At 43.7% G+C, this 25,402-nt stretch overlaps 1 protein-coding gene across 3 annotated transcripts in view; it reads left to right on the top strand.

Moving 5' to 3' along the window:
- The window catches only part of PRKCQ (protein kinase C theta), a 143,106-nt gene that overhangs the window by 101,409 nt on the left and 16,295 nt on the right, over window positions 1-25,402 (top strand). For all 3 annotated transcript variants that reach the window (XM_008002207.3, XM_008002206.3, XM_073018705.1), the window contains 3 exons: window positions 10,710-10,801; window positions 12,788-12,850; window positions 15,337-15,475. In XM_008002207.3, the coding sequence (XP_008000398.1) occupies window positions 10,710-10,801; window positions 12,788-12,850; window positions 15,337-15,475 (294 nt within the window). The remainder of the gene's footprint in view (window positions 1-10,709; window positions 10,802-12,787; window positions 12,851-15,336; window positions 15,476-25,402) is intronic.

The following is a 25,402-nucleotide window of genomic DNA, read 5'->3' as shown; positions in this document are numbered from 1 at the left end:
GGATCGGTGTGCTCCCTTCTCTTGCCTGTCCATCACAGCTTCAGGCAGCATTTGTTTCTGTCCTTCTATTGAGAGATCTCCTTAACCCATTTATGCCTGAGTTTGCAACTTGTTGAATTTTGAAACCAGACCTTGGCGATGACCTTGAGCAGTAGGATATAAATAACTCCCACTTGCTTAGCGTTCCAATAATGGAATGCTAGGCATAAAAGAGTTCCATGCAACTGGAAAGCTTTACCAAGACCTGAGCAAAAAGTGCATCCACAGCATTGATGCCGGGAGAGAGAAAAAAAAACTTCAGCAGAGAATGTGCACATGAAATGTAAATCTGACTGGCTCAAGACTCAGATTTCAAGGAACCGAGACCTTTTAGAAAGAGAGGAAAGAAGGGAAGGAAGATGCTTGAATCACCTTTCCCAACACCCGAGTTGTTTTTTTGAGATGTCTTATTCAAACCTTGCTTGTCAAAGTAACTGATTAAATACCACAAGTGAATGCAAAAGGCAACAATTGATACTTGATATGAATAATGCTTTGTTCTGGGAACATGTTGGGAATGACCTTTCTTGAGAGGACAGTTACCTGTGTATACTAGTGAAGACATCAGATAAGATAAATTAACTATGTACTTCTCCAGGGCATTGTTATTTTTTAAAGGAAGTTAAATTCATCTGTTCTCTTCCTCCAAAGAGCGTGCCTGTTGAATACCAGATTATTCAGGAGATTCTGAGGACAGGTATTCACTTGTTATTAATCAGGGGCATTTGGATTAAATTGTTAAAAGTTTTTAAATTTCATAGATGAGGGATATATCACCTCTGGAAGGGTGAAAATATGATAAAGCCATTTAGGAAACTACGAAATGTGAAAATTCCTGTGGACGTGGATTCTGAAGTTCAAACCCAGCTCTGTTGTTTATCAGCAGGGCTCTGAGGCACCCGCTTTACCCCTGCCAAGGACAGAGAGTAAGAGTTACAGGCAGAGGGGCTGGGAGCTGTAAAACCAGGGGCCCTATTGGGATGGTGCTGTCTGGGGCCAGAGATGTACAGAATAATTCATGGAATCTGAGCCTGAATCTGAATGAGGCTCAAATCAAACGAATCTTCACAATTAATTTTCTGTGTGCTGGATCAAGATGACTTTGTGCATCACCCAGGCTCTGACATAAATTACTGGCTCAGAGTCTAGTGTACATCAGCATTCTGAGAGGCTGCTATCTTTGCAAGAGAAAAGAAGGGCTCGCTATTATTTCTTTTACTTTTTTTCTAACATTTCTTTGTTATAATATTTACATTTTCTGTCTTACATCAAAGTCTGCAGGGCTTGAAATTGCACAATCCCTTCTCAGTGCGGATGCCAGCCAACTTTTGCACTACTAGATTTCCAGCTTAGATTTTTAATAGTTTCCATGACTTACATTTTAAAAAGTAAAAAAATAGGAAAATCCACAATAAAATTTGTCTACAAGAACAGTTGTCATAAATTTTTTAACTATATCCACTTACAAGTAGATTTAAAACAATTAGAAAAAAATAATTAACCATAAAACTTTGAAATACCCAAAGGGAAAAATAAATACTGAAAAAAACAATTTCCCTCTTTTTAATTATGCTGCAGTAAAAGAAAGATTAATAACTCAAGTATCCAAAGTTTCTGTGCTCTATCTCTGATAAAACTGTTGAAAAATAAAATTTACTTCCAAAATTTGTTTGGAAACTAAAGATGCATCTAACACTATAAGGATGCTATTTCTTTTTAATTTCAAGGGAATAATTTTCCCTTAAAAATTAAAAGTGAACTAAGGTCTACCTTCCTCTGTGTCTCCTTTGAATTCTGAAAGGCCGATCTGTATTCTGACATTTAAGAAGTGTTACTATTTCTGTAAACTAGTTCAACCGTTGTGGAAGACAGTGTGGTGATTCCTCAAGGATCTAGAACTAGAAATACCATTTGACCCAGCCATCCCATTGCTGGATATATATCCAAAGGATTATAAATCATGCTGCTATAAAGACACATGCACACGTATGTTTATTGCGACACTATTCACAATAGCAAAGACTTGGAACCAACCCAGATATCCATCAATCATAGACTGGATTAAGAAAATGTGGCACATATACACCATGGAATACTATGTAGCCACAGAAAAGGATGAGTTTGTGTCCTTTGTAGGGACATGGATGCAGCCTGAAACCATCATTCTCAGCAAACTATCGCAAGAACAGAAAACCAAACACCGCATGTTCACACTCATAGGTGGGAACTGAACAGTGAGAACACGTGGACACACAGGAAAGGGAGCCTCACACACTGGGGCCTGTCATGGGATGGGGGAGGGGGGAGCAATAGCGTTAGGAGATATACCTAATGTAAATGATGAGTTAATGGGTGCAGCACACCAACATGGCACATGTATACATATGTAACAAACCTGCACGTTGTGCACATGTACCCTAGAACTTAAAGTATAATAAAAATAAAATACATACTTTGAAAAAAAAAAAAAAAGCAGAAGTGTTACTATTTCACACCTAAGTAGTTCTAGATCCTATAGGAACATGTCTGTCTCCGGGTCGTCCCCTCAGGTTGGACTGGAGGGCAGGCAGCTGTGGTTCTGCAGGCCTCTGAAGAGTGGCCTCCCAGCGGGATGCCAGGAGGCAGAACGCTAGTGTTCCTGGATCCACATCACTGCCCTTGACTCCCACACTCTCAATATGCCCCAGTTGAACATTCTTGGTCAGTATCACTTTGAAATTTTTCTTTTATGAAAAAGAAAACTGAGTTTCACTTTGTATTCATAGAACACACAAAGCTCTACTTCCGGTTATGGCTTCAGGGCATGAGTGCGTGAGTTACTTTGAGCAAGTCACCTAACATTTCTTTGTGACATTGGTTCTCCTTTTTTGCTTCCCAAAGGATAATGTAAAAATAATAATAATAATAATAATAATATAATAATAGCACTTGCAGAGAAGTTCGGATCCTTTTTGGAGAAAGTACCATACTAACTACAAGGTATTATTATCCTTTAAAATGAAAAAGAAAAACTCCTTCAACTCAATAGTTTTTTAAAAGTATGTCATCCTGGTATTTCCATAGTTTTAAGGCAAAATCCATCCAAGAAATTTTTAACTTCAAGCATTTGGTTCAGAAACTGCCTCATCTGAAGCTCTCAAAAATGCTTCAATCCATGAACCCTTCAGTTAAGCTAGGAGCCCTGGAAATTATCACAATTGTAGCGAAGAAAAGAAAACCCACGGAAACCACATCCTCCAAAAGACGTGTCTCTGCAGTAAAACAAGAATTAACTTTTTATGCTGCCTCCATCTGTAGTGACAGATAAGCCTCTTTTCTTTAAATTCCTCTGGTGGCGTTCTGATCCTGAGAACGCTTACAAGTTGTTATTTCAGAAACTGGGGGTCTCTTAGACGTTCTGCAGATTCCCCTGCTATGTAACCAAACTGTGATTTGGCAAATGTTAGATTTATATCAAATTTACAAAAATGAGTCGATTTACAGCTGTCAACCTGAGATAATCAAAAAGGCCGGAATCTAATTTAAAGAACGCTTATTCAAACTCAAAGTTTGAGGATGGCCGCACCTGGAAACACCCCAAAAGAATGGTGTCAGAGTTGCAAAGGAGGGAACTTTAGGGTTTATTTCTATAGGGAGAGACAGAGGCATTTTTAGCAGGATTACATTTTTCATACAAGGCTGATGCATGGTTCCAGGAACTTGGTTACAGGCAGTGTCTCTTTTTGGGAAAGGGACATTTAACATCTTTTACAGAGTGTGCTATAGTCATGGGTTTTCTGTCATCTGGTCTAAGGAAAATAGGACAAAAAAAGGGGAAGGTCATCTTTAACAAGGTTCATTAATTAAGAAAGCAGGAGGCGGCCGGGCACGGCGGCTCACAACTGTAATCCCAGCACTTCGGAAGGCCGAGGCGGGTGGATCACCTGGGGTCAGGAGTTCAAGACCAGCCTGGCCAACATGGCGAAACCCTGTCTCTACTAAAAATACAAAAATGAGCCGGGCGTGGTGGTGGGCACCTATAATCCCAGCTACTCAGGAGGCTGAGGCAGGAGAATCACTTAAACCCAGAGGGCAGAAGTTGCAGTGAACTGAGATCATGCCACTGCACTCTAGCATGGGTGAAAGAGTGAAACTCCGTCTCAAAAAAAAAAAAAAAAAAAAGAAGCCAGCAAGTATTCGTCGCTGACATTGTTTAATTCTCTCTAGTTATTGTACAGAACAGGAGAAAAAATAAAGCAAGTTAAACTACAATCTGAGAAACAGAAGTTGTAACCATATGTGACTCAGATCACAGTCACATCTCTCTCAACGCGTAAAACGCATTTTAGGAATTCCAACAGCTTTTAAATGTTATTTATTTTCACACAGTAATTTATGGGAAATTAATGTTGCACTCACAATGTTTGCTTAAGGTTTTCTCATCCAAATACACAAGAGACAATCGGCAATGAGTGAACACATATTCAAGAATTCTTGGACTGATAGAATAAGACACTCACTCAGTGACTCTCAAATGCCGCATCTTTCCTACATGCCCGCTTTCTAAGCTCACAGATCTGTTCTCATCTTGCTGTGACTCTGTAATATTCTTCCAGGCTCATGGTCCATATTATCTGTCCATTCCTTTGTCAGCTGTTCTCATGAAGTTCCAAAAGTATTGTCACCAGCTTCCCAGAAGACATGAGCATTTGACATCTCCCTCAACAAAATGCCACAGGAAAGTGCCTGTCCTCTGTGAATCTAGGATCCCTCCCTTTGTTTTGTCTTTTTGTTGTTGTTGTTGTTGTTGTCATTGTTGTTTTTGTTTGTTTTGAGAGAGAATCAAGGGAAATGCTTGAGCCAGAGATGGAGAAACCAGACAAGAGGGAGGCTATTCAAGTTGTAGGCTTTTCAGATGGGCTTCTTTCACTTAAGAATATGCGTTTAAGGGTTTTTCTTTTCTTTCCATGGCTTGAGAGCTTATTTTTCATTGCTGAGTAATATTCCATTGTATGGATATACCACCATTTATCCATTCACCTGTTGAGATGCATCTTGGTTGCTCAGAACAACTAACAACTAATGATTTGTTATGTTCTTTTGTTTTTCTTATAATGACAGACTCCATGGATCAAGAATTTTAGAGTAGGGACTGGTGGTAGAGGTTATCAGGTCAGATCCCTTCATTTTGCAGCAAAGGAAATGGAGCTCCAGAGAAAATAGCTAGCTGGTCACAGTAGAGTGCTCTTTTCTGTGGTCAATCCAAAAGCATTAGTAAAGTTGAGACTTCAAAATACCTAAACACAAATCCAACTCACAACTTATTTAATTGGAAAATTATTCATTCCGTGTCCTAAACCTTAGACCTGAGCAAGAGGGGTTCTGCCCAGCTGCTCACTTAGAATCCTCCCTTTGGCCTTTCTCAAACTATAGTCCTTCCTATGAAGCCAAGAGGTCATCTCTGTTCCTAAACTACTCCCCATGACCTCAGAATTCCATACCTAACCAGCCTCAAGCCTGTGTAGACATCTCCCCAGGTTCTGTCCTTGAAAGGGGAAAGAGGGGACTTTCCCTATATGGCCAATTAACAGGTGCAGAATTTTGGGGATCCTGAATTTGTCACTGGCCTTCTTGGTCATTATGAAGTTATATTTCCTGAGAGACAGAGAGACTGTATAGGAATGTAGAGCATATTTAATTCAATTGTTGGTGAGCTTGATTAATGACACTTAAATCTGAGGACCTATGGTGTGGTGCCTCCCTTTGCACACTCACTCCAAATCTTGCAAAGGTTGGGGCTGTTCTTGTTCTGATTATAATGCAACTTAATGCTTTTCTTCCCTGTGATAAAATAATAGCAATATATGTGCTAAAGTTAATATGTAAGGAATGCCTGCCATATGCCAGGCACAAGGCTAAATACTTTACATGGATTCTTTAGTTTTAAATATGAATGATGGCTCCTCTTTCTTCTTCAGATCAGAATTCCCAGCTCTTTCCATTGGCTGTCATAGGAGATGTCCCAAAGTAGAGTTGAATTCTATCTCTGGTTTCCATCTTCTTATACAATGGTCTTCGCTGCTACAACATTTGTTACATGTGCTTAACATATGATACTTTGAAAGGTGTGATGGTAAATTTAGATGTTTTGTCATAAATATTTTATCTTAGTTTTATTTATTTTGCAGAGATTGCAAATATTCTCTTACGTAAAATTTAGTACATTGGTTTACTAGCCTTCAGAGAAAAAAGATACCTCAAAAAAATGACTATCATTATTCTTTTCCTTCTTTTCCCATCTTATTTTTCTGGAGAGGGAATCTATACATCTGACCTTATTTGCATGATATTTGCCAAGTTCTCAGTGCATTTACAAAATTAACTGCTATTAGTTTGATAAAAATCATTAATTTCTTTAATGCTATAAACCTATCATTCAGCCTGTAATATATGCACATTTGGCAGCCGTTTCCTTGTTTACTCAATATTTGACTAGCTGTGTTGAATAGTCATCACGACTAAACACTTTCCTGTTGTCTTTATTTTCATTCTCTCATTTGAAAAATGTCATCACTGTAAGAAGAAAGCAGTGTAGAAGCTAGGTTGTATTAAATAACTTTTGAGGCCACTTTTACAATTCACCCTTTACTAATTCTAGAATATTCACAAAATGTCCTATGCCTCCCTCTAAAGAACTATCTTGTGTTTTAAGTAGTGTTATATTTTGACAGCTCTAGGACCTTTAACTCCTCCAAATGATATTCATGTATGCAAATGCAGTCCTATGAGAATTATACAACTGATTTTGTTAAATCTATCACTTCGATCTTGTATTTAATCATCATTTTTTTTTTAAGACAGGGTCTCACTCTGTTGCCCAGGCTGGCTTTGGACTCCTAGGCTCAAGTGATCCTCCTGCCTCAGCTTCATGAGTAGCTGAGATTACAGGCATGCACCTCTGCGCCCAACTTAAATACCATTTATTTAAAGCATCAATAACACAAACATAAAAGAGTCATACAGCTTTGATTACCCGCCTATCTACAGAACCTCAACATTGTTTATTGCCTTCAGTTGTCTGGAAATCACCACAAAGCTGTAGGTAACGGTGACTCATCTTCATGGACAGGATTCATTTTTCAGAGGAGGAAACCGAGGTCCTGGGGTGGTGGGATTTACCTGATCACACAGCTGATTAGCAACAGTCTCATTTGTCACCAACTAGAATCTCCATTCGACAGATGCTTTGCCAGGAGTTGTTGACAGTCGGCAAGACTGGGATGCATTTGGCAAGTCCCACCCCCCAGTGGCATCACAGCTTCAATTCTCACCCACCAGAAAGAATCATTTGCCTCAGTTAATGTATTACCCGCCATAAAGATGTGAGGTCTAGACTAGTAAGTGCCATTTACAATTAACCCAACACAGGCCACATTCTCTCTCCCTCCTCTCTCTCTCTCTCTCTCTCTCTCTCTCTCTCTCTCTCTCTCTCTCTCTCTCTCTCTCTCTCAGGCCTGCTTTGTATCCTCTCTTTCAGCAAGTGGCCAGAACCTAAAGGGCAGCCTAGCAAGAGGGAATCTAATTCTGTTTTCCTCTTTCTTTCAAGAGCCATCGGCCAGAGAACTGTTCATTTGCTTCTTCTGGGAAGTATTTGCTGGTTTTTGGATTGGTTTTGGTTTTGTCTTTCCTGGCTTTTAAATCATTTCCTAGAAGGACAGCTGCCATCAGTTATCAATTGCCCACTGAGGGCAAATGCAGAGCTTCATTTCCACATACACTATTTTATTTAATACCCACAGCAACCCTAGGAGGTAGGAGTATTATTACCCCATTTCACAAATAAAATGAAGCTCAGGAGAGGTTAAGTCACGTCTCCAGAGTTACAAATAGAGGGGCTTTGAACCCGGGGCTGAGTAAGAATGAAGCCCACATTCTCTGCAATTACTCTGAGTCTCATTCTTCTTGGTTTGGTTCTATCTATGCCAGCCCAGGGCGTTTCCAGCAGGCAGACACTTCTTTTTGCTTGCAGTTCTGCAGTGGTTCTGGTCAGCTGTGGGTTGCCTTCAACTCTGAGCACTCCTTCCCTAGCTGTTTATGAAAGTTTGAGTCTATTATATTTGTATTTTCCTTTTACGATGGCATTTTGGATTCAGCTTTTAAAAGGCTTACCCATCCCTCAAAATGTGATCCTCAAAATCCAAACCTCAGGACCGTGTAGTTTGTATGTGCATACATTTGCTTATCACAGAGCCATCTCTGTGGCCCAGAGTGGGCCCAAGATATCATGGATGACTCGATTCCCAGGCTTTCCAAACACAGGAGCATCCTCTAGAGAGACAGCAGGTCCTCCAGGCCAGATCCCCCAAGCTGGACTTCCAGGCATGGACCGTCCCTGCTCCCCTTCAAGAAGCCCACGTTTGATCAGGCATTCATCCAAGCCAGAGGGTTAAACTGACGCAAAATACCGTCACAAAGGACAAAAAACAGTCAGTGTGATTTTCCCATGCTGTGGCTTAATATAAAGATTAGAACCAGAACAGATATTTGACAGATTTATTGTGGAGCCTGCAGTTCTCTTGGGAGGATTAAATGTGGGGCATCCAACATGCTCTAAATCTCCATTGCTGTTTAATTAACAATCACTAGCAACATAGTCATCTTCTCACCCTCATGGTAGTAAACACTGACTGTGCCCTGTGATCTCTTAGACTTTAACGGCCTATTCAACCTCCCAATGCTCACCACTAGTGTGGCGTCTGATTTAGAGCTGAGAACACGTGGGAAGGTGTGTGGAATGCATGGGAGTGGGGCTGAACTGTTGCCTCCAGTCCCCTCCCACCACTTTCTCCACATCTAAATCGACAGTGTTAAATTCTGAAATGTCAGCCTTTCGAGGAATTTGTAAGCATCCAAACACTTAGAAGAAACCGTTCACTCAAGCGCTGTCAGAAATGGTTTTGCTCTACACTTTCATAAGCTTTGCTTATGTACTTGAAAGAAGATTCCACCTTTGTGGCTTGTATAGGGCCATTATAGTTTTGAGTAAAAAGGTGAGGTTAGAACAGAAGCTCTTTCTATGGTGCTGATGAGAGCAAGAGGTAGCGTGAGAAAGCAGGTGTGTGCAGGCAAGACCAGTGATGACTCTCAAATTGGGTTTGAAATCTCAGTGTGAAGTCATGATTTATGTCAGCTGAGAATTTGGGCCTATCCAGAAGAGAGAAGGGTGGACTCCCGTTAAGTATATATGGAATTAGTAAATCTGATCAGAAACTAACATTAAAAAAAGACGGACACTTACCTTGACCTGGATTATGGAGATAATTGCCACAATACTTGGTTTCCCCATTCTGTGGTGACCAGGCAAGGAGTCTGACTGTCAGACCAGAACAACGTTTCTAGCATTACCTCCTATGCCCCATGGCATCGGTTGGGTTCACATCAAAATGTAAAGGTTAATTCTGTTCAGAAACCACCCAGGTGAGAATTTCCAGTGCAAATTCATGCCCGGATGCACCAAAGGTCCCCGCACTTTATGGATTACTGATTCTGTGACGTATTACAACCCTTTAAAAATCAGGTTGCTCTAAAGTGTTATAAATACATTTATTTTTTAAAAAATCATTATGTCACATCATTGAGGAGCTGAGGCTGGCTGCAATCCTGGCTGCCTCTGATATGCCCACCATAGCCTGAAGACCACCCAGCCCTGCTTCTGACTGTGGCCGCTCGAGGGCTCCAGCTCTGCTGACATACATCATGTCCTCTGGCAGAAGAACTTCGTCATAAACTGTAGCTTGCCTCTGCCGTGAGTTAAGTCGGGACTGGAGAAAATTGAGGTTAAACTTGATTGCAAGCTCCAGGGAGGAATGGCTGGCATGCCCCGCCCACTCCCCACCACACCATGCCCGTAGAATATGCTCAGTAGCTAATTACTGAGTGTTGAATGAATGAATGTTTTCAAACTCCACCCTTGGAGTCAGAGACTGAAACACATTCTCCTTATCACCCTGCACCCTGTACTTTCCGTAAGTACTTGATCGGCACATGCTAATGCCCTGAGTGCCTGGCACTGTCCCATTGTCTGGCCAGCAGGTCAACTGGACTCTCCCTTGTGCCCCAGCTTATCTGCCGGGTTGTAACACGCAAGCATCTAGATGTCACATGGCATCCCACCTAGAGTCCCCAGGCTTCCTGGGGCTCAAAAATATAGATTGGCTAAATGATTTTGACAGTCTTCTGATAAGTGATTTCATGACAGAATTGGTTCCCCTGAAATGATCTAATCCATTTAAAAAGTAGTCTTCCTTGTTGTATTTTCTCTAAGGACCTAAAAATTGGAACTGTGACTGGGTATGGTGGCTCATGCCTGTAATCCCAGCACTTTGGGAGGCCGAGTTGGGCAGATCACCTGAGGTCAAGAGTTCGAGACCAGCCTGGCTAACATGGCGAAACCCCGTCTCTGCCAAAAATACAAAAATTAGCTGGGCATGGTGGCGCATGCCTGTAGTCCCAGCTACTAGGGAGGCTGACGGGGGAAAATTGCTTGAAGCCGGGAGGCGGAGGTTGTAGTGAACCGAGATCGCGCCACTGCACTCCAGCCTGGGAGACAGAGTGAGACCCTGTCTTGGACAAAATAAATAAATAAAAATAAAATGAAATGAAAGTTGGGATTGTCTTGTTTTTTTCCACAGGAAAACCTCTTTTTTGTGATGGAGTACCTCAACGGAGGGGACTTAATGTACCACATCCAAAGCTGCCACAAGTTCGACCTTTCCAGAGCGACGTAAGAGCCTTCAGAGGGTTTGGGGGTTTTCCATTGTTCTTGTCAGTTCCCACATTATTGTTTTTTTCTTTTTTCCCACTTGGCGTGCCTGAATCCCAGGGCCAGGGAAACCCTCGGGAATACATCAAGCAAGGCAACAGTTTTCCCAGGTTGTGAAACTGAAATTCATGTCAGTTTGGTTTCATTTCTCTGTGATTTGAAACTAACTACTTAGTTTCTTAAGGAACCTCCATAGTCATCAGGCTTCTAACCAATCTGAGCACAGAAGCAAATATGTGCCCTTTGGAAAGGAAACAGTAAAATGGACCGCAGACAAGGGTGGTCCCCAGGGATGGAGCTTGTAGCTGAGGCCTCTCATGGAAAGCCTGATGTGGAGGCATAAATCTTTAGGAAGCAGGAAGAAGCATTTACTCTATCTGAGAACAAAGCTTCACTTTCCTCGTGCCAGGCCACCTGAGACACATGGGGATGGGGTAGGCTGTGTGTACCTGGTGGAACTGCACCTGTGTCCACAGCACTCACTGCCCCTCCTGCCCATGCTGTTGCCATTGGGTCCTACTTCCTGCTCCCAGGGACATGCAAGTAAAAGAAAGCTCTGCCACTGGACTCGTTGGAAGATGATGAGTACATGCTAGCTTTCTTTGCTCAATGCTCAGTAATCCCTCCCATCTGCACGAACACTTTGCGTGGTTTAGGTTGAAGTGGGTTGAGAAATGGATTTGGTCCGCCAGCTCCTCTAAAAACCCTGGCTGGAACGGCTGTTTATCACATCTAGTGGGTAGCGCTCTGCTGAGATCATTGCCTCTGGGAAACGTCAGCAATGCACCCAGAGGTAGTTTTACCGGATTTCCGTAGCAGAGAAATCATCGGGCACTTTTCATGCTAGAAGGGATTCATTTAGTCCACTGTCGTCTCCAGCCAGCCTGGACCCACGCTCTCCATCCTGTCCTAAACGCCTTTCAGGAAGGAGAAATTTGCATTCTTCCACCAGATCCAGCAAACTTCCCTTCCAGGAAGCTGTCTCTTGTATCCGACCTTAATCCCACCAGTGATGGGGTAAACTCATTTCCTTTAAGCTTGTCACCATTGAAGATAAAGAGTAACTTATCATCTTGCCTCTGCTAAGATCCTCTTTTCCACCTCATGGGCTGTAAGTGTAGCCCAGGCTAAAGGTTCTCAGTACAAAAATAAACCAGCCAGTTCTATTCAGAATGGTGCACACAGGTCTATGGGTGCCAACCAGAGTTTAAAACAAAGGGAGAAATTATTTGCCAATTATCTATAGTATTACTTTTTCTTCTTTTCTTTCTTTTGTTTTTTTGTTTTGCTTTGTTTTGTTTTTGTTTTTTTTGTGAGTCAGAGTCTTGCTCTGTCACCCAGGCTGGAGTGCAGTGGTGTGATCTCAGTTCATTGCAACCTCTACCTCCCAGGTTCAAGTGATTATCAAGCCTCAGCTTCCTGAGTAGATGGGATTACAGGCACCCAACACCATGCCCTGCTAATTTTTGTATTTTTACTAGAGACAGCGTTTCACCATGTTGCCCAGGCTGGTCTTGAACTCCTGACCTCAAGTGATCCACCCGCTTGGGCCTCCCAAAGTGCTAGGATTACAGGCATGAACCATCATGCCTGGTCTATACTATTACTTTTAATGTCTGTGTTTTATTAGCAATAGCAAAAACAAAAAAATGACAATATGAGCATTGTTGTTTAAAGGATAAGAACAAGTACTAGATACAGGCAGGACTCACTTAAGATGCCAGCTCTGTTTTATGCTGTTAGGACTGAGGCTGGAGGTGTCTGAGCCTCCACTTTCTTGTGTGGAGAATGAATGGACAACATCTTCCTTGTTAGGATTAAACAGAGTTATGTGTGTATTGCCGTTTAGCCATACACAGCATGTCATAGAAAGGTCAGTCTGGGTTTGGGGATTTTATTGTGTTCCGTGACTACATTCACGTTGAACCTTGGTTCTCTTTCCCCCAGGTTTTATGCTGCTGAAATCATTCTTGGTCTGCAGTTCCTTCATTCCAAAGGAATCGTCTACAGGTAAATTTTGCTTTGTGGAAACAAATGCTAAGATATTGGCTCAGTTAATTTAATCATTGCACCGAGTGCTGTGAGACAGCCCGTGTGATTTCGTGGGAGGAAGCTCCACACATAGGCCTCTTGCCCACAGTGATTACACAGACGATGACTTACAACCCAGAATGACTTACTCACAACCAAGGAAGACATTCCAGTCTCAAAAGCAGGAGAGTGCTGAGCTCATTCTGTCCTTTACAAAGCTGGTTCTCACTTGAATTCCTACTTTCACCTTCCTTCTCCCGTTTTCACTCCCCTGTTTTCTCTTTGTTCTCTTATCTTATGGTTTCTTTCTATTTTGTCCCTTTCACACCTCTTATTTTTTCTTGTCTAAGCTTTGAGCCACCTAGAAATGCTTATGGAATTTTCTCCTTCTCTGCTGGATGACATCATTTCACGTTCTTCTGTCCAAGCTCTTAGATTGACGCTATTGTACCTCAGTCTCCTCACTTCTTTTCTCAAAATGTAGTTAGCACTTATTTAACATACAAACCTTTACAAGCTTACTGTCAGATTTCCAACTCACTGCAGATTCGGAGGAAAAATAGATAGGAAAAAGAAAGGAGCTGGTGAGGAGGATAGCTGAGCTGCTGGAGACCAGATAATCAGTATTGAAGCTTTGGTGCTTACGGAGTGCAGAATTCACTTACGGGGAAGGGCCCCTCCATTTTCTGAGGGTGCAGTCAAGTGAGGGTTGCCCTATTTGGAGTCACAGAACTAAAGGCTTGCGGGGGGTTGGAAAGTAAGTATTCTTAAGCAGCCTCTTTGAGTATAAAACTTGCAGAGACATGCCCAGGCTGTGGACTCTGAAGTTCTCCCCTGGGTCCTGATGCCCCAAGCGTGACATGCCTCAGAACACCCTGGGCCTCTGGGTTCTCTGCCCTCTCCAGCTGGCTCCAGGGGTCCTCGCTGGTCTTCCTTGGCACTCCTTCCTCACCCCCATGGAGTGCTGGCTTCACGTGGCAGCCTTTCAGAACCTTTCCCATACTGACCTACATCCGTCAGAGCTGGCCAGGCGCAGTGGTTCACGCCTGTAATCCCAGCATTTTGAGAGTCTGAGGCAGAAGGATTGCTTAAGGTCAGGAGTTCATGACCAGCCTTGGCAACACAGTGAGACCTTGTCTCTACAAAAAATTTAAAAAACTAGCCAGGCATTGTGATGGCACACATGTGGTCAAGCGTCTGAGGTGGAGGGATTGCTTGAGCTTAAGAGGCTGAGGCTGCAGTGAACTGACATCGTGCCACTGCATTCCAGCCTGGATGACAGGGAAAGAGCGTGTCTTGGAGGGGGGAAAAAAAAAACTGAATCAAGGGAAGCACGTGAATTATCTTTAAAAAATCAACTTCACGAGTACAGAATGAGAAGAAACTGGGATAATGGCATTTCTTCATATAGGAAAGAAAAAAAAAACACCTGAAGGTTTTAGTTTACAATAAACTCAATATTGGGTATTATTGTGATGAAACTATGAAAAAATATGGTGCAGGATCTTAGTCCACTGTGGCAAAAGGCAAGAGGATGGTAACGGAGCTCTGGGCACCACTGTAACCTGCACCAATCAGATTCTCTCTCTGGAGGATTCTGGCTTCATTCTGAGCACCATGTTTCAAGAAGAAAACTGACAAATTCAAGATACTTGGAAGGTAGAGGCCAGAATGTGTGCCCTTCATCCAGTTTCCCCCAGTGGCCACATCTCACGCAGCTGTGGTACAAGGTCAAAAGGGTCTGAAAACCACGTCATGAGGAGTGAAGTCTGATCTTGGCTAGAAAAGAGAAAACTTGATGTCATTTTTTTTCAAATATTTGGGGTGTCACACATAACAATAGAAAGCCCCTTTGCACCAATAGGTGACACCACAGGGAAGCAAAGTTCGGTTAATTGTTTTTTAAAGAAATGTTATCAGTTACATTTCCCTAAGAATGGAATGGGCTCTTTCAAGAGGATACTGGTTCTCCAAGGACACAGAAATTTGTTGGCATGACATTCTGGCATTGGATGGATTCTGGTTCTAAGGGGTTCCGTATTAGTTAGGAACAACCTTCATCAATTGGACTTGGAATTAGGTGCAGTATAAATCATTCACAAAGAAACAAACAAATACATAGAAAATAACATACAGTAAGTATTTTTTTTAGGTCTTTCCTCCTTCATCATTACCCTCAGGAAAGTCCTGGGATCAAGGGTCCCCAGTGGATATGGGTGCTCTGTCCTCTGTACACTGAACTGTACCCCTTGGTAAATCAGAGAAAGAATCCACAGCAGCCAGCAGGCCCTTGCAGAATCTGCTTTGTCTACACCCCACTTGTTGTGCAAATGAATAGATACATAAGCGCCTCTCGTGAGCCCCTCTCAGGCTGCAATGAGACAAACTCCCTCGCCGCCTATGGAATTTTATGTTAACCAAATTGTATTTATTAATGTGAGATTTGCTTCGCTTTTGTTTTTCAGGGACCTGAAGCTAGATAACATCCTGTTAGACAAAGATGGACATATCAAGATTGCAGATTTTGGAATGTGCAAGGAGAACATGTTAGGAGATGCCAAGACGAATACCTTCTGCGGGACACCCGACTATATCGCCCCAGAGGTAGGAATGTGGTGACAGGCTGCTCCCACCTCAGCATGTCCTGGCCACATGCCATTGCTTCTTTCATCCCTGAAAATCAGAAGGTTTTAAGTATCTTGGTTCAAGATTTGTACCTGTTTTCCTAAGTATCTCATAAATGCCACCATGCATATGGGTTTCTATCGTTATTTTGTGGGGAGTGCTACTTTTACAAATCACATCTCTCCAAGGCTTGCAGAGTTTGGCATTTCCTTTCCCCCAGCCTTAAAACATATTCAGTCTGCTCAGACCTACCAGAAGGAGCAGCTAGTGAAGACCCAGGTGGAAACAAGCATCCACCCAAATCAAGTGGTGAAACTGTGGGGTCAGAAGACCTGGACTGAGTTTCTAAGCCACCACTGATGTAAGCACAGAGTGACTGCCAAAGCCTCACTGACCTCCATTTCCTCTTCTGTGAAATGAGTATAATGCTGATGTTGTGGTTTTATTGTGAGCATTAAATGAGAAAGAGTGTGAAAGTTAAAACTCACCCCTGCCCCCATTAAAAAAATAAAATAAAATAAGAAGAAGACATTGCTGTCACATCCTGAACACACAGAGAAATGACATTTGCACAGAAGGCATTTATCAATCCAACTAAACCCACCTCTACCCTTTTTGCAGAATCCTCCCCAGCTGCCCACCCAGGGAGATTACTGACGCCCCTCCCACTTGGTCTTTCCCACAGCACAGCACTTGTCCTGGTTGCTTTTTCATCTTCAAATCTCCCTGCATGACTGGATGTTTGCTCTGCAGTCATGGACAGTTTCATATTCACTTTTTAAAAATTTTCATTTCAAAATAATTGTAGATTCACAGGAATTTGCAAAACATAGTCCAGAAACATCTCCTGACTGTGCCCTTCATCCAGTTTCCCCCAGTGGTCACATCTCACGTAGCTGTGGTACAATGTCAAAGCCAGGAAACTGATGTCCATCCAAAGTGTATGTGGTTCTAGGCCATCTTCTCTCATGGGTAGATTTGTGTGATCTTGTTCACTTTTACATATAAGGATGTAGTGCAGGTCTTGGCACATTAAGGTGCTAATAGATACCTTCTAGAAGAGTAAATGGATGAACTAACTAATAAACATGTGATTGGGGATGGTTGTTTGATAAAGACTCTGGCAGACCTCTGATTTCCTGGGTTAAATGATTCAGCAGCAAGGTCCTGTCATTGCCAAAGGAGTTGTGGCCATATGAGTCCTAGAACTATGTAGCTTTGCCCTGTGGTTGGGTGATATGTAATTTGAATTTAGCCTTGGCCTCTGTTCCATGAGGAATGATGGCTTTTAGCTTACATGGCATTGTTGAACTCACAGAGTGAGGCTGATTCATTAAATAACTTTCTGATCATAGAAATCTATGTTTTGTTCAGGTTGGCACAGAAACAGGTATTGATGCTATAAACCATTTTCATTTTGAAGGGAAACCAAAGCTCATCAAAGCATGAGTGAAGGGGACCTGAGAGGAGAAACTCAACTCAATTACTGAATTCCCCTTCATAATAATTCTGAAATATGCCCTCGTGCACTCCGCTCAGACCACCCTCACTGCCATCCCTAGCAGCAGTCTCCTTTGTCGCTCCCTCAGCCTCACCTGAGCCACCTCAATTTCTTTCCTGTTCACCTTACAACACCTTGGTGTGGCTGCCTTACTCTGTTGCATTCCTGTCAACAGATGTTGGGTGCCAGGTCTTTTCCATGGCAAACCTTCTTCCCGATTTCCATCTGCTCCTTGCAGAATCCAGCTTCCACAGCTTGCTTCTCTCTGCAGCTTCACTCCCTTCTTGTCTTTCACGTATGCTTGTCTCCACGTGATTCAGTGCTTGGTCCTCTTCTCTTCTTACTCTACATCCTCCATGAGCAACTTCATTGATGACTGTGGTCTTTGCTCTAGAGTCAGTATGGCCCACCTGCACTTCTTCCTGCCGCAGACACGACGTTCACTTTCCTGCTTGAGACCTCCGAGTAAATGCATGAGTCCTTCAAAGACAGTAGGTCCACAGTGCTCTCTGTTGAACTTGCTCCCTACCTCCCTCTTTCCTTTTCTTTCTTGGTGAATTACGTGTCATCCATCCAGTCTTCTAGAGAGAAAACTAGGAAATATCTAAATTTCCCCCTTTTTTCTTACCCCTCAAATCCACCCAAACACCAAGACCTTCTAAAATTGGACCCTCTCGTGTCCATTCATTCTCCTAAACTTGTGACTGAATTCGGACTCTCCCTTAATTCCTTCTCCAAGTTCAAACAAATCCCCTTGATCCAGCTCCCCACAAATCTCCAGGTCCTCCCCGCCCTTACTGCTGTTACCCCAGTGCAGAACGTGAGCATCTCTTGCCTGGCTCTTGGTGACACCCTTCCATCTGCTTTCCTCCCTTATCATCCATCACCAGGGCGTGCTCTTCACATGTGTTCATGCCTTTTGATCAGTTAGAAAAGCATCCCCAAGATCTGTCTATTTATATATGAATCATATACATTGTCACCAACTAAGTCTGCGTGTTATCAATACCTAAAAAGGAATATGATCAGGTTACACTAACAATAATATGTAGTATAAAATAACTACATTATGTTATATTCATTGATACTACAAAAATATCTATGCTTCATTAAAATAATGAGATTAAATAACTTTTTAAAAATCTTGGTTTCGGCCACGCGCAGTGGCTCACACCTGTAATCCCAGCACTTTGGGAGGCCGAGGCGAGTGGATCACGAGGTCAGGAATTTGAGACCAGCCTGGCCAACATGGTGAAACCCCATCTCTACTAAAAATACAAAAACAAAAAAATAGCTGGGCATGATGGCAGGCGCCTGTAATCCCAGCTACTCCGGAGGCTGAGGCAGGAGAATCATTTGAACCCTGGAGGTGGAGGTTGCAGTGAGCCGAGACAGAGCCGTTGCACTGCAGCCTGGGTGACAGAGCAAGACTCTGTCTCAAAAAAAAAAAAAAAAATCTTGGTTTCACACTTTAGGACTCTAGGATGGAAAGGTCTGATTTGTTTATCTCAATTCTGGGTTTTAACAGTTATAATAGCTGGAATATACACTTCCCGAAGGTATAATTATAAACAGACATTATGATATGCACTAAGGCAAGGACGTCACTGACAATAGTAGATATAAGTCCATAATGAAAAGCAGTGTTTTTGATATATTCCATTTTCTTAACCAATCTTCTGTTGGCTAAAACATCCTTGTTTTTAGCCTTATCATATGTGGCTGATAGAGAGCTTGCCCTGGGAGAAATCAAAACATCAATGTTGCCATTTTCTCATGTTCTGCTTAGGAAAGCATTATTTTAGTGCAAAATTAGCTTCATCCAAATGTTATGTTTGCATTGCTATTGCAGTGTTACCTTCAGCCCAAGCCTCTTTGCAGATAACTTCATAAGGCCTTGTCATTTTGTAAAAATTTATTTAGTTAAAACAGCACTCAGGCCGAGCGTGATGGCTTACACCTGTAATCTCAGCACTTTGAGAGGCTGAGGTGGGCAGATCCCTTGAGCTCAGGAGTCCAAGACTAGCCTGGGCAAGATGGCAAAACCCCATTTCTACTAAAAAATACAAAAATTAGCCAGGCATGGTGGTAGGCACCTGTAATCCCAGCACTTTGGGAGGCCGAGGTGGGTGGATCACCTGAGGTCAGGAGTTCAAGACCAGCCTCGCCAACATAGTGAAACCCCTGACCAACATGGTGAAACCCCGTCTCTTCTAAAAATACAAAAATTAGCCTGGCGTGGTGGCAGGCGCTTGTAATCCCATCTATTCAGGAGGCTGAGGCATGAGAATCGCTTGAACCTGTGAGGTGGAGGTTGCAGTGAGCCGAGATTGCACCACTGCATTCCAGCCTGGGTGACAGAGCGAGACTCTCTCTCAAAAAAAGAAAAAATCAGAACCCAAAACGATAGCAAAATTTATGATGCATGGAAAATAAATGGATAAGCCGAGTCACTGCCGAGCTCCCTCTGAGATGCAGCTTCCCTCCTCCCCCCAGGATTCGTCACTTCCTGTTTCAGTTTCTCAATGAGGGTACCCGTGTCACTCTAAATGGTAGATAGTTGTGAAGCCTCAATTCTTCCTCATTTTAGATTTTTTTTAATGGATGTATTATAAATGCAAGTCCAAATTTTCTTGTCATGTCTGGGATGGTCTGGGCCACCCCTGGGTACACGCACCCCCAGAGGCCACAGATCAGCCAAGTCTCCAGATTCTCCTCTGTGCTGTGCAAACCCACCTCTGTCCAACTTCAATATTCTCAAGGAGTCCCCATTCTCAGCTGGCTGTCAGTCACAGTCCTGAATGTGGGTCCCTAAGAACATGTGCTGCCACGTTAAATTGCTACCTACGAATAGAAGAATTCTTTTAAAACATTTAAGTGCGGCTGGGCACAGTGGCTCACGCCTGTAATCCCAGCACTTTGGGAGGCCGAGGTGGGCAGATCACAAGGTTAGGAGATCAAGACCATCCTGGCCAACATGGTGAAACCCCATGTCTACTAAAATACAAAAAATTAGCCAGGCGTGGTGGCAGCTGCCTGTAGTCCCAGCTACTCAGGAGGCTGAGGCAGGGGAATTGCCTGAACCTGGGAGGCGGAGATTGCAGTGAGCTGAGATCGCGTCACTGCATTCCAGCCTGGCGACAGAGCGAGACTCTGACTCAAAAAAAATAAAAAATAAAAATAAATAAATAAATATATATATATATATGCTACCTGCCCTGGCCAGGCCACACTGTGCCTCTCTGCCATTGCACATCCTTGGTCTGTGATCCTCCCCCCAAACACAGTCACCTTCTCCCTAAAGTTGCCACCGGCTTTAGGAGTCGCCGGCTGTCCCCTTCCCTGTGCAGCCACAGCACCTCTGCATCCACCTGACCAATCCATTGAGCTTCTTCCCATCAGGGACCACGGCTTATCCACCCACACACAGGCTGGAGCAGCCGCCCTCAGCTGCTTCCTGAATCAACGACCACACCAAGCCAAGCAGCCTAAAAGTTCATCTCTAAACGTGTACTGGATTCCCCACCTCTGGGCATCTTTCGTTAAATAACCCTCCCCAGCTTCCCCCTTCTTTACCTGGAAGAATCCGCTCCTGGTCTGAGGCTCCCCTCCCTCCATCCACTCGGGGAAGTTTTCCTTCATCTCTCTCAATTCCCCATTGCCCCTTTTTCCCTCAAAAAGGAAACAAAACTGGAGCAGTTTCCCCTTCCTCGGTGCCGTAGGGAAATGTTCGCCTCTTTTGCGTGGTTCTAAGTTGATGCTGTCCTGTGGGGTCTTTACGAGTGTTCCGCTGCTGTCTCTCCTATGAACGTGTCTGTGGGCACCTTCAGGGAGCAGAGTCTGGGCCTGGGGAAAGCCAACCAGGTAACGCAGAGAATGAAAACACAGGAACACACAGCAGCTGGGACAGAGGCCATGGAATCTGACAGGCACCCATCGTTCCTGTCGGGAGAACTCAAATCTCAGAAGCTCATGCATTTCAGAGCAACGTCAGGAGCCACACATGAAAACCAGACCTGCGCTCCCGCGACTGGGGACCGCCTCACTAGGCTGCGCCTCCTGAGGGCGAAGGTACCTCCCAGAAGCCCCGCTGTTCCCCCTGTGTTCCTATAATAGGAGCAAAGAGAGGCTGATGTCTCTTTGGAGGTCCAAACTCATTTTGACAAAGAATAGGAAGGCAGTTAAACAGAGAAATAGCGTTTTTTTTGTTTGGTTTTTGGTTTTTTTTTTTTTTTTGGCGGAGTCTTGCTCTGTCGCCAGACTGGAGAGCAGTGGCGTGATCTCAGCTCACTGCAACCTCCACTTCCCAGGTTCAAGTGATTCTCCTGCCTCAGCCTCCAGAGTAACTGGGACTACAGGTGCCTGCCACCACGCCTGGCTAATTTTTGTATTTGTAGTAGAGACGGGGTTTCACCATGTTGGCCAGGATGGTCTCGAACTCCAGACATCATGATCTGCCCACCTCAGCCTCCCAAAGTGCTGGGATTACAGGCATGACCCACCGCGCCCAGCCGGAAGCATCATACTTGCTATGGCACACTAGACACTCAGTAAATGCAGCTGGGATTGCAATGCATGGAAGCAGCTCCCTGGAGAAAGTCGGAGTTCCCTGGAAACCACACTGGTATTGGCCAGGGAGGTCGCTGAGTGCGGGGGCAGCACTGGCCTGGAAACCACACTGGTATTGGCCCGGGGAGGTTGCTGAGTGCAGGGGCAGCACTCGCCCAGTTGCACATCGTGGTGGCAGAGCCCCATCTGTCCAGACCCGACGTCCCAGCTCCTGAGGCTGCAGGAGAACAGATGTGGCTTGCTCCGGCGTCTGGTAAAACCACTGCTCCTCTCTTGGTGCTTTCTCAGGTTTCATTGTGCATTTTGAGCTGTGCCTCTGATTCTTTGGGTCAAAGCGAGGGAGGAAAAAGAACAGAAGAAGAGATCACAATGAGGCGAGGTCCCAGGGCTGACAGAGAAAGGGGCCACCCTTGCTGGTATTTCTCCACCACAGTCTCTTTAAAAATCGAGCATGGGCCGGGCACAGTGGCTCATGCCTGTAATCCCAGCACTTTGGGAGGTCAAGGCAGGCGGATCACCTGAGATCAGGAGTTTGAGACCAGCCTGTCCAAAATGGTGAAACCCTGTCTGTACTAAAAATACAAAAATTAGCTGGATGTGGTGGCACGCACCTGTAATTCCAGCTCCCCAGGAGGCTGAAGTAGGAGAATCACATGAACCCGGGAGGTAGAGGTTGCAGTGAGCTGAGATCGCACCACTGCACTCCAGCCTGGCCAACAAAGAGAGACTCTGTCTAAAAAATATAAAATAAAATAAAATAAGAAATTGAGCATGGTGTGAGCATGACAACATGAGGTTTAACACCAAGAGCACATTACGATATGGAAGGAACATCACGTAGTAAAATCCTAAAAGACCAGATTCAGAACGTCGCTCTCAGCTCACTAACTAGGAGACTTTAAATAAGACCTTTGGCCTTTCTAAGCCCAGTCATCATCCCCTACAGAAGAGGGATAACTGTGCCTAGCTCGGGGGGTTCTTATCGATAAAAGACATAATGTCTGCAAAACTCCTAACGTGTCAGTATTCCTGAGGTGAACACTCTGTGGTGTGTGTGAGTTTGCATTTTGCTTCTTCCTCCTAAGGTAAAACGGAATTTTTTTACTAACAGTGCCAGGCTTTGAAGGCTTAATTTGCACCACAGCTGTCTCCTGTCCTTCCAAATTTTCTTTTTGTTTGTCCTGCCAAAATGAAGTTGTTTACAAAGATATGTGGTTTCTGTTTGCTTTGACGCCGCCTTGTGGCAAGTCTCAGAAATTGCATGTTTCCCTGGCCCAGCAAATTGAGCAGACTGTGTTGGGTGCATCTTAAATTTCTTTATAATTCTCCTTGGATCTACTTTCAGATGATTCCTTAAGGCAAAGTCTATTTTTTCTAAATTATAAAGTAAACTTTAGCATGTAAATATTGAGGTAAGAGTAGCGGGTAACATTTTTATATTGGAAATTAGTAACGGATTACAAAATTCTGTTTGCAACTTGATCTTTATTTTCAGAAATGGGGACAAGCACATCATCAAAACAGATACTTATCATAGCATTTATAGTCATCCCATAAGACTAATCATCTTGACTTTGCAACTTTTCATTGGATCCTCACAAGAAGCTTGTAAAAAGCGGGCCAGATATGATTCCTGTTTCTCACAAATTTCTCATTTGTGAAGTGAGTGGGTTAAAGGGTCCTCCCGAAACTATGCAAGAAGGGATTAAGCCAAAAGTAGAGCCCATGACATTTTATATGGTCAGCAAAACTGTTGTGCTGCTGTTGATATCGTTCTTCTGTTTGTTTAGCAAGTCTGCCTTAGAGACACTGCACAGCACCCCTGGACCTCACTTAGCACTGATGTGTCTCCCAGGAGGGGGCCGGGGGCGGGGGCGGAGAATTAGAGATGGGCTTGCCATGCACATCAATCTGTTCCATCTAAAAAAGCTCACCAACATCAAATAATGCGGCTTTCCTAGAAAATACTGGAATGTCTGGGTTTTTTTGTTTTTTTTTTTTTTTGAGACAGAGTCTTGCTCTATCACCTAGGCTGGAGTGTGGAAGCATGATCTCGGCTCACTACAGCCTCCACCTTCTGGGTTCAAGTGATTCTCCCGCCTCAGCCTCCCGAGCTGAGTAGCTGGGATTACAGGCATGTGCCACCACACCCAGCTAATTTCTGTGTTTTTAGTAGAGACGGGGTTTCGCCATGTTAGCCAGGCTGGTCTCAAACTCCTGACCTCAGGTGATCCACCCGCCTCAGCCTCCCAACGTGCTGGGAGAATGGCTGGAATTGCAGTGTCATTTTCTTTCCGAGGCCATCAGTGCTACAATTCTGCCACTCATTCCAAAGGCCCATTAAAGAAGGAAGAGAAAAATTCCATTTGATAGGAGTAGCGCCAACAACAAAATACCTTCTGCAGGTGCGTGTGTGTGTGTGTATTTACGTGTGTCTATTCACAGATGCATCCAGCTAAGCCTGAACACATTACAAGGTAGAACAGATGTTCATCCCCAAAAGAGTCCGACTGTCTTGCTTTTGGGTTTAGTGCCTCAATCCTATTATTCCTTCTCTATTTTGTTTTGGCCAAAAGCAACTTGCCTGCAACTCATCCTTGGAGCAGCAGTCATGAATTGGCAAAGATTTTTTCCCTCTTTTCCATTAAAAAAATTTTATGTGCCACTACTATGTCCTAGTGTTTTGTTTTTAATTGTGGGAAAATGCACATAATATGAAATTTACCATCTGAACTATTTTTGCGTACAGTTCAGTAATGTTAAAAACAGTGCCAGGCGCGATTCATCCCAGCACTTTGGAGGCCAAGGTGGGTGGATCACTTGAGGTCAGGAGTTCGAGACCAGCCTGATCAACAAGATGGAACCCCATCTCTACCAAAAAGACAAAAATTAGCCAGGCATGGTGGCATGTACCTGTAATCCCAGCTACTCAGGAGGCCGAGGCAGGAGAATCGCTTGAACTCAGGAGGCAGAGGTTGCAGTGAGCCAAGATTGTGCCACTGCACTCCAGCCTGGGTGACAGAGCAAGACTCCATCTCAAAAATAAATAAATAAAATTAAGTGTATTGTATAGTTGTGCAATCAGTCTCCAGAAGGTTTTCATCTTGAAAAATCAAACCTCTGTCCCCATTAAACACTAGCCCCCCATTCCCCCTCCCCACAGCGGCTGGCAGCCACCATTCCACTTCCTGTCTCTAGAATTTAACTATTAGGTTGGTGCAGAAGTAATTATGGTTTTTGTCACTGAAAGTCAGGGCAAAAACCTCAGTTAATACTTTAGGTGCCTTATAGAAATGGAATCACTCAGTAGTTGTCTTTCCCTGCCTGGCTTATTTCACTTCGCATAGTGTTATCAGGGCTCACGCACATAGCACGTGACAGGTTTTCCTTCGCCTTTAAGGCTGAATAATATTCCACTGTGCGGATGTACCACATTTTTTTTCAATGCCTTCCCTATCCCTCCTCCCCACCCTCCGCCCAGACCCTGGCAACTGCCCCCTCAGCTTCTATAAATTCAATGTGTTTACATTTCACGTACAAATGAGATCTTGCAGTATTTGTTTTGCTGTGCCTGGCTTGCTTCACTCAACATAATATTTTCCAGGTTCATCCATGTTGTTGCAAATGGAGATTTTCTCCTTTTTCAGGGCTGATACTCCCCTGTGTATATATAGCACAGTTTTTTTATCCATTTATCCACTGATGGACCCTTAGATTCCATATCTTGGCTATTGTGAATGATGCTGCAATAAGCAAGCGAGTGCAACTGTCTCCTCTACCTACTGGTTTCATTTCCATGGGTAATTTAGCCACCAGCACATTTTCCTTATTTCTGC

Source organism: Chlorocebus sabaeus, chromosome 9 (genome assembly GCF_047675955.1).
Source record: "Chlorocebus sabaeus isolate Y175 chromosome 9, mChlSab1.0.hap1, whole genome shotgun sequence".
Taxonomy (NCBI): domain Eukaryota; kingdom Metazoa; phylum Chordata; class Mammalia; order Primates; family Cercopithecidae; genus Chlorocebus; species Chlorocebus sabaeus.
This window is presented reverse-complemented; position numbering and strand designations above follow the sequence as displayed.